Below are 14,175 nucleotides of genomic sequence, written 5' to 3'. Positions count from 1 at the left end.
ACAAAGTTAGCAGTTAATTAAAGGACGAGCGACCATCCCAGTAAAACAAACTAAGGACTTTATAAACAAGTTGTAGCAACGTTCCCCACACGTCGCCTGCTGCTTGCTTACTCACATCATTATTTCTCAGTCACAGCAGGTTAGTGAAGGACACTGTGTTGAGAAAGTGAAAACAATACCAAATATTTTTCTCCTCTGCTGTATACTTTTAGTGTTGGACAAATGCGTCCGTCTGCAATATTGTCCACACTTGTCGCCATCTAACAGTGTTGCGCTCTTAAACGCACGCCCAGACTCTGCGCTGCGGAAGTGAAGCGAGGGAAATAAAAGTGAAACAAAGTGTTTGGCTTCGTTTACTCCAAGGGAAAATCTACTGGAGCAAGGTTCGTGTAGTTGCTTTGCGCCATATTTAACAGAGCCAAATGGCGCCAATTCCAACTTCGTTTCCAGGAAGTAAGCAGTGTTGCCTAAAATGAATTGATGAATCACGGTTTTTCGATAATTAAAAATGTAAACGGTATTGCTAACCGTCTGGAATTTTAACATGGTTTATCATTATACCGTTACATCCCTAATGCATGTGCATGTACGAACCAGTCTGCCCCACAACAAGAGGATAGAGAAAAAGAAGGAGCTTATGGACTACAATAGAGGACTACAATGGCGGACTCGTGGAAAGCACTTCAGGTAGAATTTTACCAAATATGGAGAAATCCGCTGACGTCACCAATGGCAAAAAAAACAACACCAATGGGGCAAATTCCAAACGGTACATTTGAAAAAAGGTAAGATTGTTTTATTAATATCTCCTGAATGCCTCTAAGGTTTGATTTAAAAATTCCGGCATACAGATCCCAAATACACAACAGCAGGTACCAAAAGGCAAGACTACATTTTGACTACAGCGGTCATGAGACCTAGGATTACAAAGATAAGGCTCCAGCATATTTCATCAGTGTATCAAAACGATACCCAAAACACAGTCGCTCAAAATCCCTCTTGTTAAGCTTGTTGTTTACTGAAAAGTATTTTTTGTTGCATTGGCTTTCAAAAACATCCATCTGTTATTGCCATCTGCCTTAACCACCTCCCCACCCTGTGTTGTAGTTTGCAAGGCTCAGTCAGACACTTCTTTACACACAATGTTGACAACGCACAACAGAATGGGCTGACAACTGAATGTTGCTGGATGTTTATAGAAATGCAAAAATAGCATACAGAGAGACCCCGTGTATGTAAGCGCAATATGTAGGGTAGCTCCTATTGAGCGCGTGTGTTTACCTGAGCAGGCGAAGCTCCGCCAAGAGAGTTGGGTTGGTGCTGCCCTTCTCCGGACTGGGCTGGCACATGGCGTCATGTTCTGAACGGAGACGTTTGATCTCTGCCAAAATCTCTCTGGGTAATGAAAAACAACGTGGTCAAGGTCGAGGAGGGGTGAACAAAGCTGACCAGGCAGGAAGAAAACAGGACAATAACATAAAGCACACACCCGGTGCAAAACAAAAAAGGAGGACATTGAATTTAAAAGGGTCATATTATGACTTGTTTCTACATTTAGAACACTTCATTGTGGTCTACATAAAATGTAATGGTGATGCTTCAGACAATATCTTGTACAGCATATGTTTTACAGACCATCTTCAAACTGCTTTCTGACCAGCCCTTCAGAATCCCACGTTTTGTGGGCAATATTATTTACGTGGCTCCACTTTGATAGCGACTTCTCCCCACCAGCCATGTTGTAGTTTTTAGCGCTTCCATATGGAGTCTACTGACAGATATAATTTCTAACTGCTGTAAACGTTACCTTGTATTAGAATTAGCAACAGCAAAGGATGCATGTGCATGTACAAGCCAGTCTGCTCCACAAGAGGACAGAGAAAAAGAAATTTGTTATTGACTACGATTTTGGACTGCAATTAATAAAAAGGCCAGACTCGTCCAAAGCTCTTTAGGTACATCGCTACCATATGTTAAGCTATTTGCTGACGTAACTAAGGCAAAATACGTCACCAAAGTTGTAAATTCTCGCTTTGAGCAAGCTTAGAAGAACGCAAGATTGTTTTATCAATATTGCTGCCATGTGGCTATTATCGGTGTGTGATTTTTCCTCAAGTATATTGATTGAAACGATTTGAATCACACAGAAAATACATTTATAACAGTGTAATGGACAAATGTGTATATTATTTCATGATTTTATCATCTGTTTTTTTTTTCTTTTTCCCCTACCTATTATGCGAAACCAACTTTTCTTACCTATTGGTACTTGCTGTTTATTTGGGATCTGCATAGTACCCGAAAATTTGAAATCAAACCATTGAGGCATTGCGGAGATGTTTATAAAACAATCTTGCCTTACGTCATACTTTCTCCAAACGAGACGTTTGGAATTTTCTGACATTTTTCCCCATTGGTCATGTCAGCGAATGTATGGTAAGGTTTTACCCAAAGAGCTTAGTGCAATTTCGCCATTTTAGTCAATAAGCTCCTTCTTTTTCTCTAACCCCTTGTTTTGGGGCAGATGCACATGCTTCCTCCACTGTTGCCATTTCTAATACAAACTAGGTATGGTTCTAGCTTATATCTGTCAGTAGACTACATATTGAAGCGCTAAAAACTACAACATGGCTAACGGGGGGAAGACAGTCCAAGTGGAGGCGCGTTAATAAAGCACATCCTGAAGAGACGAGCAGAAAGCAGCTTGAAGATGGTTTGTTAAACAATCTATGCAAAATTTTGACCAAAAAAAACACCATTACATTTTATGTAGACCAAAAAAAGTGTTTTAAATGTAGAAAAAATATATATGTGTACCAATGCAACTAACTAGGTTATTAATTGAATGTTATAATTGTCTACACAATTCAAACCTGTTTTTGCATTCCAGCTGCGCAATGAGCTCTCTCTTCTGTTTGTTCACATCAAAGTTAATGCTCCGGGTGGGTATCACCTAAACACACAAGCAGACCACACATTAGTCAGCACTTTCCACATATGATTATCAATATGTAACAAATATGTGAAAATGACCTCACCCCTGAGCTCTCAGTCTCTGCCAGTCTAGAGGTGTAGCGGGCGATGAGTTTGTGCTCCTCGTCTTGCCTGCTTGGGCTGTGTATGCTGCGAATGGGGACAATAGATTCAGTGTCAACATGAATTGACAACATTGTGCAGACAAATATGCTAAACATCAGATTGGTTGTGTTGTGTCATTTGTTAGGTAGGTTCACTGCTGTTTGCCACATAAAAGTAACATTTCCCAACGGTAAGGGGGGAAAAGTTCCCTTCTGCTTAATTAGCAGATGAGTCAAACTAGCACATGATACAGCAACACTTCTCAAAAAGCTGATTGTTGTTGCAGGTTAAAACAAAACATGCTGCCAACAAAATGCATTTTAACACACATCCATCATTTTCGGTTACATCTCCTGACAAAAAAAGTATGATAAGTCCAAAGACATGCACCTGGGTATAGGTAGATTGGCAACACTAAATTGGCCCTAGTGTGTGAATGTGAGTGTGAATGTTGTCTGTCCATCTGTGATGTAAGTTTGATAATATTTGAGGTGCAGCGTCACTCAGCATATAATGTTTGTATCCCTGCAACCTCTCACCGTGGACTGCCCTGGAGGCGATTCACATAAGCGGCGATCAAAGCGTGCTCCTCGTTCATGCGTCGAGCCACGGCCAAACTGGTGACACACAGGTTACACACAGCAAAATAAGCATCGCAAACACTATATGGACAAAGTCGAAGGAAGGCCTCCTCTTCAGTTAACTAATCCCTCAGAGGGAGCAGTTTGCGGAAGGGCATTTCTCTTCGAGCATGACTGTGCACATAGCAACTTCTCACTTCTGAGTGACTCAATATAAAATAAATGAAGACTCATTAACTACATCTAACACAAAGTCGCTTAAGAAAAGTGGAAAGAAGACCTGCTTTTACAAAGGGAACATTCAGTGTTCAGTTTGCCCTACTATACTGTACCTATCAATGCGGGAAATTATACAATATCCTTTAACTGGTGCAAAAATGATTATTTATGTATGATAAATAATGTATGTAATGTTCCACTGTCTATGCCAGAGACATTACAGTCACAGGCAGAACAATTACTGTAAATAGCCTTCCACCAGATGACATAACTAATAACGTGTTGCCTTTCAAACAGAATTCTTGTTTGTAATGTAATGCCTTGGCTCAAAGGTTGGGAAATACTGTCTTCCGTGATAGAAGACAGCAACAGATGTATAATTGTATTATTAAAATTAGTACACAGTACCTCACATTTTAGTTTATACACCTTCAATAGACAATACTATACAAACCAAACTTATATATACTTTAAAGTAGTCAGTGTACAGCTTTACAGATTTACTATTTGCCACTAAAAATGACTAAACATGGCCATTATTGGAAGTAGCAAGATAATTTTGTCCTGCCTGCAGTCAAGCATGGCAGTGGTTTTGGGGCCACGTGAATGCTGCTTGCACCAGGGAGTTGTGGTTTACAGAGGGACACATTAACTTTAACATGCACTGTGCCTTATCAATAAAGGTTTAAGTGTCTCTTTAATGCTCACAACATTGGCACTTTTGTCATAGTTTTGGACCTAAAAATTATGTCTACAGGTAAATTCCCCCCCAAAATAGACACAGCAGTGATTTTAGGTTTTCAACACATTTTGGAACTTTTAGCTCCAATATGTGGGCGGGCCTGCATCAGTCTGCTGAAGTCACCTACAGAAGACTGGAGGGAATTTCATATTGTATAGTATGTGTTTTGATAGCATCTTGATCCTGAATCACGATAATTTGACTACACATTTGAAGGAATCAACAAATCTCTGCCAGATGCATTGTTGCAGGTTGTAGCAATACAGCTAAAGAAGGGGTCAGAATGCATACATTTCCAAATGATTAGAATATGATGAAAGTATGGACCTCTCCACTAAAACTGGGATGGACCAAGAGAGGAGTATAATTTGAAGCGATCATTTTAATGATTCTTACTTTGAAGAGGAAGGGTTTTTGTCAGTGTTTAGAAGGAAAAAATGTAAAAGCCAAATGCGATCCTGAAAATCAGGAGCACCCTCAAGCGGAGAAAGACAAAGTCACAACCGGCCGAGAAAGAAGGGCAGACGCTCTAAAACGGGAGAAAAAGTAGGTAAGCCACTAGTAGTCTATTTGGCGTCCTCTTCTACTGAGGTTTTCCTCAAGATTGATGAGGAAAAACTGAAAGAGCATGAGGAAACACAGGCAATAATTTTACTCATAATATTATCCATATCAGATTTGAAGTTATCATGGACCATGGTGAATAAACTACGCAATTAAGTGATGAAAATAACTGTAAATCGTAGAGTCAGCTCTCTTGGTCACTTTATTGGGTCTGTTTCTGTCTCTGACCGTGTTGCCCCCATCACAGCAGACGATGGCATGTAACACCACAGCGCCACAACAGTGTATATGGGTGTTAAGATGGTGTTTTTGATTAATTATTTATCCATGCATAGTGCAATCGTGCGTGCGCAATATGTATTATTTATTAATCATTTTTTTCATTCCATTTTTCTGTGCTCTTTTATATCCTCCTTTGTGTTCTTTAATGTTTCCCTTTTGTTTTATGTGTTTTTTACCATTAGGACTTTAATGACTTTTGCGACTTTTTTACTACTTTTTTTGGACTTTTTGAATCTGCACTGCAACCACATTTCCCCATTGTGGGACTAATAAAGGTTATGTCTATCCTATACTAAAGAGAACGTGTTGGTGAACATTTTCCTTTAAGGAGTAAAAATGCTGACAACACAACGGCAGATCTTGGGGAAGTTGTTCAATCCACAACCTCTCACTGCTTTTTGACTGAAAATAAGCAATGGCGTACAGTGTAGTAGTTTTTTTTAATGATACAGGAAGCTCAAGTTCTGCTTTAAGACCTCCATCATTGTCCCTGTCCCCAAGAAACCATGGATCACAGGACTTAATGACTACAGGCCGGTGACGGTGACGTCTGTGGTCATGAAGTCCTTTAAACGCTTGGTCCTGCCCCACCTCAAGGACATCACCGCCCCCCTCCTAGACCCACTGCAGTTCGCCTACAGAACCAACAGGTCTGTGGATGAAGTGAACCTGGCCCTCCACTTCATCCTGGAGCATCTGGACTCTCCCAGGAACCTACGCCAGGATCCTGTTTGTGGACTTCAGCTCTGCCTTCAACACCATCCTCCCTGGACTGCTCCGAGACAAGCTCTACCAGCTCAGCGTGCCCGACTCCCTCTGCACTTGGATCAATGACTTCCTGACGGATCGAAGACAGCACATGCGGCTGGGGAAGATTGTCTCGGACAGTCGAACCACGAACACTGGTACTCCTCAGGACTGTGTACTTTCCCCCTGGCTCTTCTCCCTGTATACAAACTGCTGCACCTCCAGTCACCAGTCCGTAAAGCTGCTCAAGTTTGCGGACGACACTACCCTCATCGGGCTCATCTCGGATGGCGACGAGTCCGCCTACAGGAGAGAGGTGGACCGACTGGCGTCCTGGTGCAGCCTCAACAACCTGGAGCTGAACGCCCAGAAAACAGTGGAGATGATCATGGACTTCAGGAAAGTCAAAGCCCCACCACCCCCCCTCACCCTGATTGACTCTCCCACCCCCGTCTCCATTGTGGACTCCTTCCGTTTCTTGGGCACCACCATCACCCAGGACCTCAAGTGGGAGCCGACCATCAGCTCCCTCATCAAAAAGGCCCAGCAGAAGATGTACTTCCTGCGGCAGCTGAGGAAACTTAAGGTGCCGACGAGATGCTGGTGCAGTTTTACTCAGCCATCATCGAGTCCATCCTCACCTCCTCCATCACCGTGTGGTTCCCCGGCGCCACAGTCCAGGATAAGCATCGACTGCAGCGCATCGTACGTGCTGCTGAGAAGGTTATTGGCTGCAAGCTCCCAGCCCTCCAGGACCTGTTCACCTCCAGGACCAGGAGGCGTGTGGGTCAGATCACAGCTGACTCTTCTCACCCTGGACACAAACTATTGTCCCCTCTCCCCTCAGGCAGGAGACTACGGTCCATCCAGACCCACACTTCCCTCCACCTGAACCGTTTTTTCCCCTCGGCCATCAGGCACATGAACAATAACAAGACCTGATAGCTCAGTTACAGCTCATGTTATTACCTATTCTGTGTTATATGTGTTTTATGTTGCACGATTGCACCAAGAAAAATTCCTAGTTTGTGAACCCGTTCTCAAACAATGGCAATAAAAACTATTCTGATTCTGATTCAAGGCTAATCTCATCATCGCTGCAATGCAACATGGCTGCTATCAGTGTGGCGATATTGTAAACCTAAAAATTGGACGATATCCAACCTGTCTGAACACTAAGGGGTTCTCTTTTGCCTCCCTGTGTGCTGTGTCACAACATTATTGTCCATATAAGGTAAACAATCACACATCACATTAGTATAGTAAATATTCCTGTAATGTTGGGGGTATTTTTTGCTTAAAAATAATCACACCATAATGCAACACAACAGTGGGTCTGGGTTAGTTTTTGCCTCTTTCCTGTGAGAATCGTGCATGTGACTGAAGCATTAAGGAGTGGGTGTTGGTTGATTTATCCAGGACTAGCTGCAGTGTGCTCAAACAACCACCAGGTAGCATCAGTTAATACTGTATCATCTCTTTCTCTTTCTCTTTCAGACCTATCAGGTCCGTAGCGCATTTTTCACTCACACTTTAAGAAAGGGATGAGGCAAAAACTAACCTAGACCCATTATATGTGAATTAAATTGGTTGATTGAATAAATCAAATCAATGTTGAACGAAAATAGACACATTCTGATTTCTTTGTGAGCAGTCCACACCAAATAAAGAAGTTATCTGGACAAAGAACGAGGCAAGCACTGAGCAGCTATTTTGTTACCTCTTGGAGGACTCTGACGCTTGTGGGGAGAGCAGCATGGCCGAACTCGTGGTCTCAATAGGTTGAGAGGGCCTGTATGTACATAAACAAACGCAAATGTCACCAATTTATTAAAAGTACAGAGGCCCCAGTGGGTACGCATTCTCACACGCTTCAGAGTGTATTCGTGCAATGGCGAATCGCTTCTGGTCAGAACAAACACAGACAGGCCAAAGATCACAAGCCAAAGACAGAAAGAGATTAATGAATAACGCGAAAAAGGCTGGATAAGACAAAGATTGGGAAGGGAAAAAGTAGATGCAGATCCACCATGTGAGTACTCACAGCTAAGTGTGGTCGCGGTGTGCTGGCCTGAATAAAAGCTCACTGCTGAGAGGCATGCGATGAACTCGTCTGCTGATGTTTGGAAAATCAAACACTCTCGATGTGCTTCAGGGGAGGAGCCAACAACCAATGGTTGGCTGAATTAGTTTTTGCCCTGTCATGCTGTCTGCATGTGAGAGAGGGATTGTTTTACACCCCTCATTGAAAAATAACCTTTACACTGTTTGGTAGTGACAACTGAAAGCCTGACTGAAGTCTCGCTTTGGGAATATTGATTGTTCCATTCCAGAGCGGGTACGCTTCCAAGGGTAATCATTTAACAGCCAATGCACCGTCATCATCATCACACATTCCATAGCCTAAATAATGTATGCATAATGCACAATAAAATATAACCCCTGTGTCGAGCTCCCTACTATTAGACGCCAAAGATATATGAGAAGTGCCTTACACAATGTTAGCCAGATTCAAGGTCCGCTCAGGTTCTTCTGGGTAAAGAGGGTGACGGGGTTCCCTGGACGATACGCAGCCCAAGGTCTTGCCCAGCGCTCGGCCCAGCTTTGTGGCAGGCGACTTCTGCTCAAAGAAAAAACATTGTATTGTCAAATGCTGCCTTTTATATGTCATATTTATGGTGATAAGTGGCAGTTTTTGTCCCTCTAATGTGTGGACAAGACTTCATTTGCGCAATAAAAACAAGACCACATCACCCATTTTTAGTTACTGCGTTCTCTGGCAATGCACTGGCGTTAGTTCATAAAACTGAAAATATGTACGGTAAACCTGTTACAGCTGGCAAAATCTTGTATTAGTATTTTCACTGTATTAGCATGTTTCTTACTTCTTGTCCTGTCTAGGTGCTCTATTTGGTTTGTGGGTGGGGGGGAGGTCAAGACAGACTTTTTGCCTCTGGGTTTTGTTTACATTATTCTAAATGGAAAAAAAAAAGGTTTTGTAACATGTCTTCTCTTCTATGTACTGTATGTATATGTATGTATGATTGCATGTACAGTATACATGTTTGCACAATTAATATTTAACTAAAAAAATGTTCGGTAGAGTACTACTTTTAGATCCTAGGTGTTTTTTGTTATATTGTGGAGCAGCATTATTATTTCTTTTCTTTTTTTTGTAGCCTTTATTTAACCAGGTAAAATCCCATTGAGATCAAATATCTCTTTTCCAAGGGAGACTGGGCAAGGGGGCAGCAGCAAGGTTACATTAAAAACAGTAAACACATAAAACACAAAATTTACAACATTAAAACATGGTCACATAACACATGTGCATACAGATAAGGTAGACTGCAATCCTTTCACAAAAGCTTTAAACTCATTTAATGTAACAAGGGTTTAAAGTAGAAGATCCGACTGAAGTTTATTCCAAGCATTCGGTGCTGAAAACCTAAATGCTTTCTTGCCCAGTTCAGTTCTTACTTTGGGGACAACAAATTGCAGAACATTCATTGAACGAAGATTGTGACTTCCTTGTTTCTTTGTTAAAAGACAAGACAGATACCCATAATGGTTTTGTAGATGAACACATACCAATGATTGAGGTGTCGAGCACATAAAGACGTCCTGTTAACCATTGAGTATAACACACAATGGTGAGTAATTAATTATACAAAAATAATACATTTTAGGGATGGGCGATTTTGCCTAAAATCTACATCATGATATATATCACAGTATATTATTTGGTTTGTAAAGATAATAGACAAATTTCAAAATGAGTTACAAAGGCTCCTAATTTGGTTGCTGACTTATGCAGTAACGTATTGCGTCTTCCCCGGTTGTATTCTTTAGTCAAAACTATCATTAATCTCCTTCTAATTTACTGTGAATATCTGGTTACTTTCTGTTGTAACATGAGTCAATTTACACTTCTGTTAAAATGTAATAAGCACTTACTCTTGTAATTTGGCTATTTACTACATATTTGTAGTAAGTAGTTACAGGGGCAGTATTGGTCATACCAATGAAGATACTGATACTTCAAATTTTTGAGATGACTGATTGCTTCCATTTTTTATCTCAATTAAAATCAGACAAAAACACAGGATGGCGGTGTAACAATACCATATAAATATTTAAATGATTTCCTACTATTATTGGCTCTGATTTAAATCCTTTGGTTTTTGATCTTAAAGTCATCCTTTGTCCAGGGACTTATTTCCCAAGTTTGTAACCAACAACAAAAAATGAAAAAAAGATTTTTTGAAAATAAAAAATATTGATCTAACCACTGCAGTATCGACCACATACTGATAATGTACTTTGTATTTTTACTTTCGACATTTGTATCAACATGCCTACCTTTGTTTACATTCAAAAGCTCAATCTTGCAGTTTGCATATCCTGCTACAATGTATAGTGTAGCATATTAAGCTATTTATTGTCCTTCAGTGATAATGGACCTGTAATAAACATAGTTTATTTGCTGCTATGGAAGCGAGCAATGCTGACTTAGAAGTGGCTTTACACTGTGAAGGGACGTTAGCCGCTAGCGGGGTGGCTACATTTTCTTGAGGACGCGGTAGTTCACTTGTCGCTGTCAAATTTGTGGGACACAGCTAGAATGTGTCCCGCTTTATCACAATATAACAATAGCGCTAAAATCTCTATCATCAGCCAAATTATTATTATTAATATTGTCTGTATTGTGTAACCCTAATTATTGTATTTATTAAAAGATAGAAATATAATTGTGTTCACATTAGCAGCTTTTTTTAATGAAATGTGACATTCCGCCACCTTAAAGTGCCATTAGAGTGGAAAAACAAGTTGACTTCATATGCTTAATTGTGTTTCATTGTATCCAATAAACCATATCCAATTGTATTTACAATCCGCAAAGTATGTGAAAATACCGTCTAAACATCACAAAATGCCACAAATTCAGTCAGCCATTTTAAATATTCCACTCCAAAAGTCTGCAGTAATTTCCGTAGATTAACATCACTTCTGCACTCTGATCATAGTATCAGATCAGTCACAATGGAAATACGCAAAAAGTAGAGCAATGTGCAGTATATCATTCACAATACCTTTGGAAGACATGAACACGTTTCTTAAATAAATAAATACATAAAAAGTCAGCTAACAATGTAGTCTATGGGGGCTCTCTATTTCACCCACAAAACCCTCTAAAGAACCATCCAAAACCCGCAAACAATACTCTATATACTGTACATAGCGTGACCTGAATATTAACCAAACATTAGCGCTGTTGTTATTATAAGCGCTAACGCAGATAAACTATTTTAGCGGCGGAATGATAACACACAGTTAAATAGCCCTCTGATGCTTTACTGTGAGCCAGCAGAGATGTCCTGCTGCTCCCACATCATGGCGTCTCGGCTCGTCAAAGTCATTCTAGATTATAAATCATGCATCTCATTAGATTATAGGAGAATTTAGCAATAAATCTAAAAGTTGTTCATCTGTGACATTCAATTAATACCCTGAGATGGACACAAACACACTCAACCGAAGACAGTGTCTGCAGGGAGATGTTTCCTTCTTAACCCTTTGTGTGCATCATGATTCATTTTTCATTTTAACCGGAAGATATGGACATCCTATCAGTCATCATCGAAGTAAGAGCAGACATCGTACAGTAAGCTATCGTTTTAGTATGTTTTTAGTTTATATTTCTTGTTTAGCACTTTGCAATACTGCTACATGATGCTTAGTGTTTCACTAAAGCTGGATATGTTTAGAAGAGCTCCTAAAACTTGTAGTTCTTCCTCCTTATATTCATAATCAACTTTATAAGTTTATGGATCATAATTTTTCCCAAAGTAATTGTTGTTGGCTCTCACAAAGTCTGCATGATTTGCTTTGTTGTTGGTAATGAAGGGATCTGTAGTTCCTGCGTCATGCGATGACCTGTCTGGCTAGCTCATTATCTCTCAAAATGGCTCGGGAATCTCTGTGAGATTGATACTATTTTGATCATATCTATTTGCTCGCAAACTTTCTAAGTCTTTGGGTGTCCTACATCAAATATATGTGATAATAGTTTCAATATAGATGCCACTTGCTTTTCCACTCTGTTGGTATTTTAAAGCCTGGGAAGGAACATTATACATAAATCCATGTCTAGTCACAGACTTTTTTCTCAGCTTTAAATTACATATACATACGTACATACATACACTACCGTTCAACAGTTTGGGGTCACATTGAAATGTCCTTATTTTCAATGAAGATAACTTTAAACTAGTCTTAACTTTAAAGAAATACACTCTATACATTGCTAATGTGGTAAATGACTATTCTAGCTGCAAATGTCTGGTTTTTGGTGCAATATCTACATAGGTGTATAGAGGCCCATTTCCAGCAACTATCACTCCAGTGTTCTAATGGTACAATGTGTTTGCTCATTGGCTCAGAAGGCTAATTGATGATTAGAAAACCCTTGTGCAATCATGTTCACACATCTGAAAACAGTTTAGCTCGTTACAGAAGCTACAAAACTGACCTTCCTTTGAGCAGATTGAGTTTCTGGAGCATCACATTTGTGGGGTCAATTAAACGCTCAAAATGGCCAGAAAAAGAGAACTTTCATCTGAAACTCGACAGTCTATTCTTGTTCTTAGAATTGAAGGCTATTCCACAAAATTGTTTGGGTGACCCCAAACTTTTGAACGGTAGTGTACACACACACACACACACACACACACACACACACACACACACACACACACACACACACACACACACACACACATATATATATATATATATATATATATATATATATATATATATATATATATATATATATATATGTATATATATATATATATATATATATATATATATATATATATATATATATATATATATATATATATATATATATATATATATGTTTTATTGAATAGTAACTTAAATAGAAAGTGGTTTGATGGCGCTATCTGCAGGGGAAAATGAGTGCTGCAGCTATGAATCCATTCAATTCACTCAACATTTTCTGTCTGGAAGATTCTTTGACAAGACATGATTATTGTAAGTGCAATACTATATACCAGTGATCCTCAACAGGCGGACGGCGGTCCATGTCCGGACCCAGCGACGTGTCCGTCCGGACCCAGCACGAATTATAGTAAAAAAAAAAAAAAAAAAAAAATTTTTTTTTTTATAATTATAATTATTATAAAAAATATAATAATTGTATTTATCTTTGAATTATCGCTAGCGCAAGTCAACGTTCTTTGTTGTTTTTAGTCAAATATCTCCACGTTTGTTTACACTTCTCCGTGTCTCACTCACTCCGTCTCTCTCTCTCAGAGAGAGAGACGGAGTGAGAGCGAGAGAACGCCACTCTTAATGGCTGCGGAATCAGCCAAAATGAGTGCTGCAGCTATGAATCCATTCAATTCACTCAACATTTTCTGTCTGGAAGATTCTTTGACAAGACATGATTATTGTAAGTGCAATACTATATACCAGTGATCCTCAACAGGCAGACCGCGGTCCATGTCCGGACCCAGCGACGTGTCCGTCCGGACCCAGCACGAATTATAGTAAAAAAAAAAAAAAATTTTTTTTTTTTTTCATAATTATAATTATTATAAAAAAATATAATAATTGTATTCATCTTTGAATTATCGCTAGCGCAAGTCAACGTTCTTTGTTGTTTTTAGTCAAATATCTCCACATTTGTTTACACTTCTCCGTGTCTCACTCACTCCGTCTCTCTCTCTGAGAGAGAGAGACGGAGTGAGAGCGAGAGAACGCCACTCTGATTGGCTGCGGAATCAGCCAATCAGAGTATGGGTTGTCATCTCTATCACAACAACGCGCTGATAGGCTGTTACCACCTGGGTCACACAGCGCTCATGCCACATGCATGGAACCTTTCGCTGCAGGCACACAGTTGTCTCGTATCGCTACTTCGCTAACTGT

General features: G+C 39.9%; 1 protein-coding gene across 6 annotated transcripts in view; it reads right to left on the bottom strand.

Annotated features, from left to right (window-relative positions):
* The window catches only part of LOC133640975 (dystrobrevin beta-like), a 72,845-nt gene that overhangs the window by 17,385 nt on the left and 41,285 nt on the right, over window positions 1-14,175 (bottom strand). For 5 of the 6 annotated variants that reach the window (XM_062034721.1, XM_062034723.1, XM_062034724.1 and 2 more), the window contains 6 exons: window positions 8,709-8,833; window positions 7,934-8,005; window positions 3,618-3,695; window positions 3,039-3,123; window positions 2,874-2,953; window positions 1,282-1,395 (listed from right to left, as the gene is read on the bottom strand). In XM_062034721.1, the coding sequence (XP_061890705.1) occupies window positions 1,282-1,395; window positions 2,874-2,953; window positions 3,039-3,123; window positions 3,618-3,695; window positions 7,934-8,005; window positions 8,709-8,833 (554 nt within the window). The remainder of the gene's footprint in view (window positions 1-1,281; window positions 1,396-2,873; window positions 2,954-3,038; window positions 3,124-3,617; window positions 3,696-7,933; window positions 8,006-8,708; window positions 8,834-14,175) is intronic. The other variant, XM_062034726.1, reaches the window with a different exon arrangement.

Source organism: Entelurus aequoreus, linkage group LG23 (genome assembly GCF_033978785.1).
Source record: "Entelurus aequoreus isolate RoL-2023_Sb linkage group LG23, RoL_Eaeq_v1.1, whole genome shotgun sequence".
Classification (NCBI taxonomy): domain Eukaryota; kingdom Metazoa; phylum Chordata; class Actinopteri; order Syngnathiformes; family Syngnathidae; genus Entelurus; species Entelurus aequoreus.
Note: the sequence above shows the minus strand (reverse complement) of the source record. Positions and strands in the feature narration are given on the sequence as shown.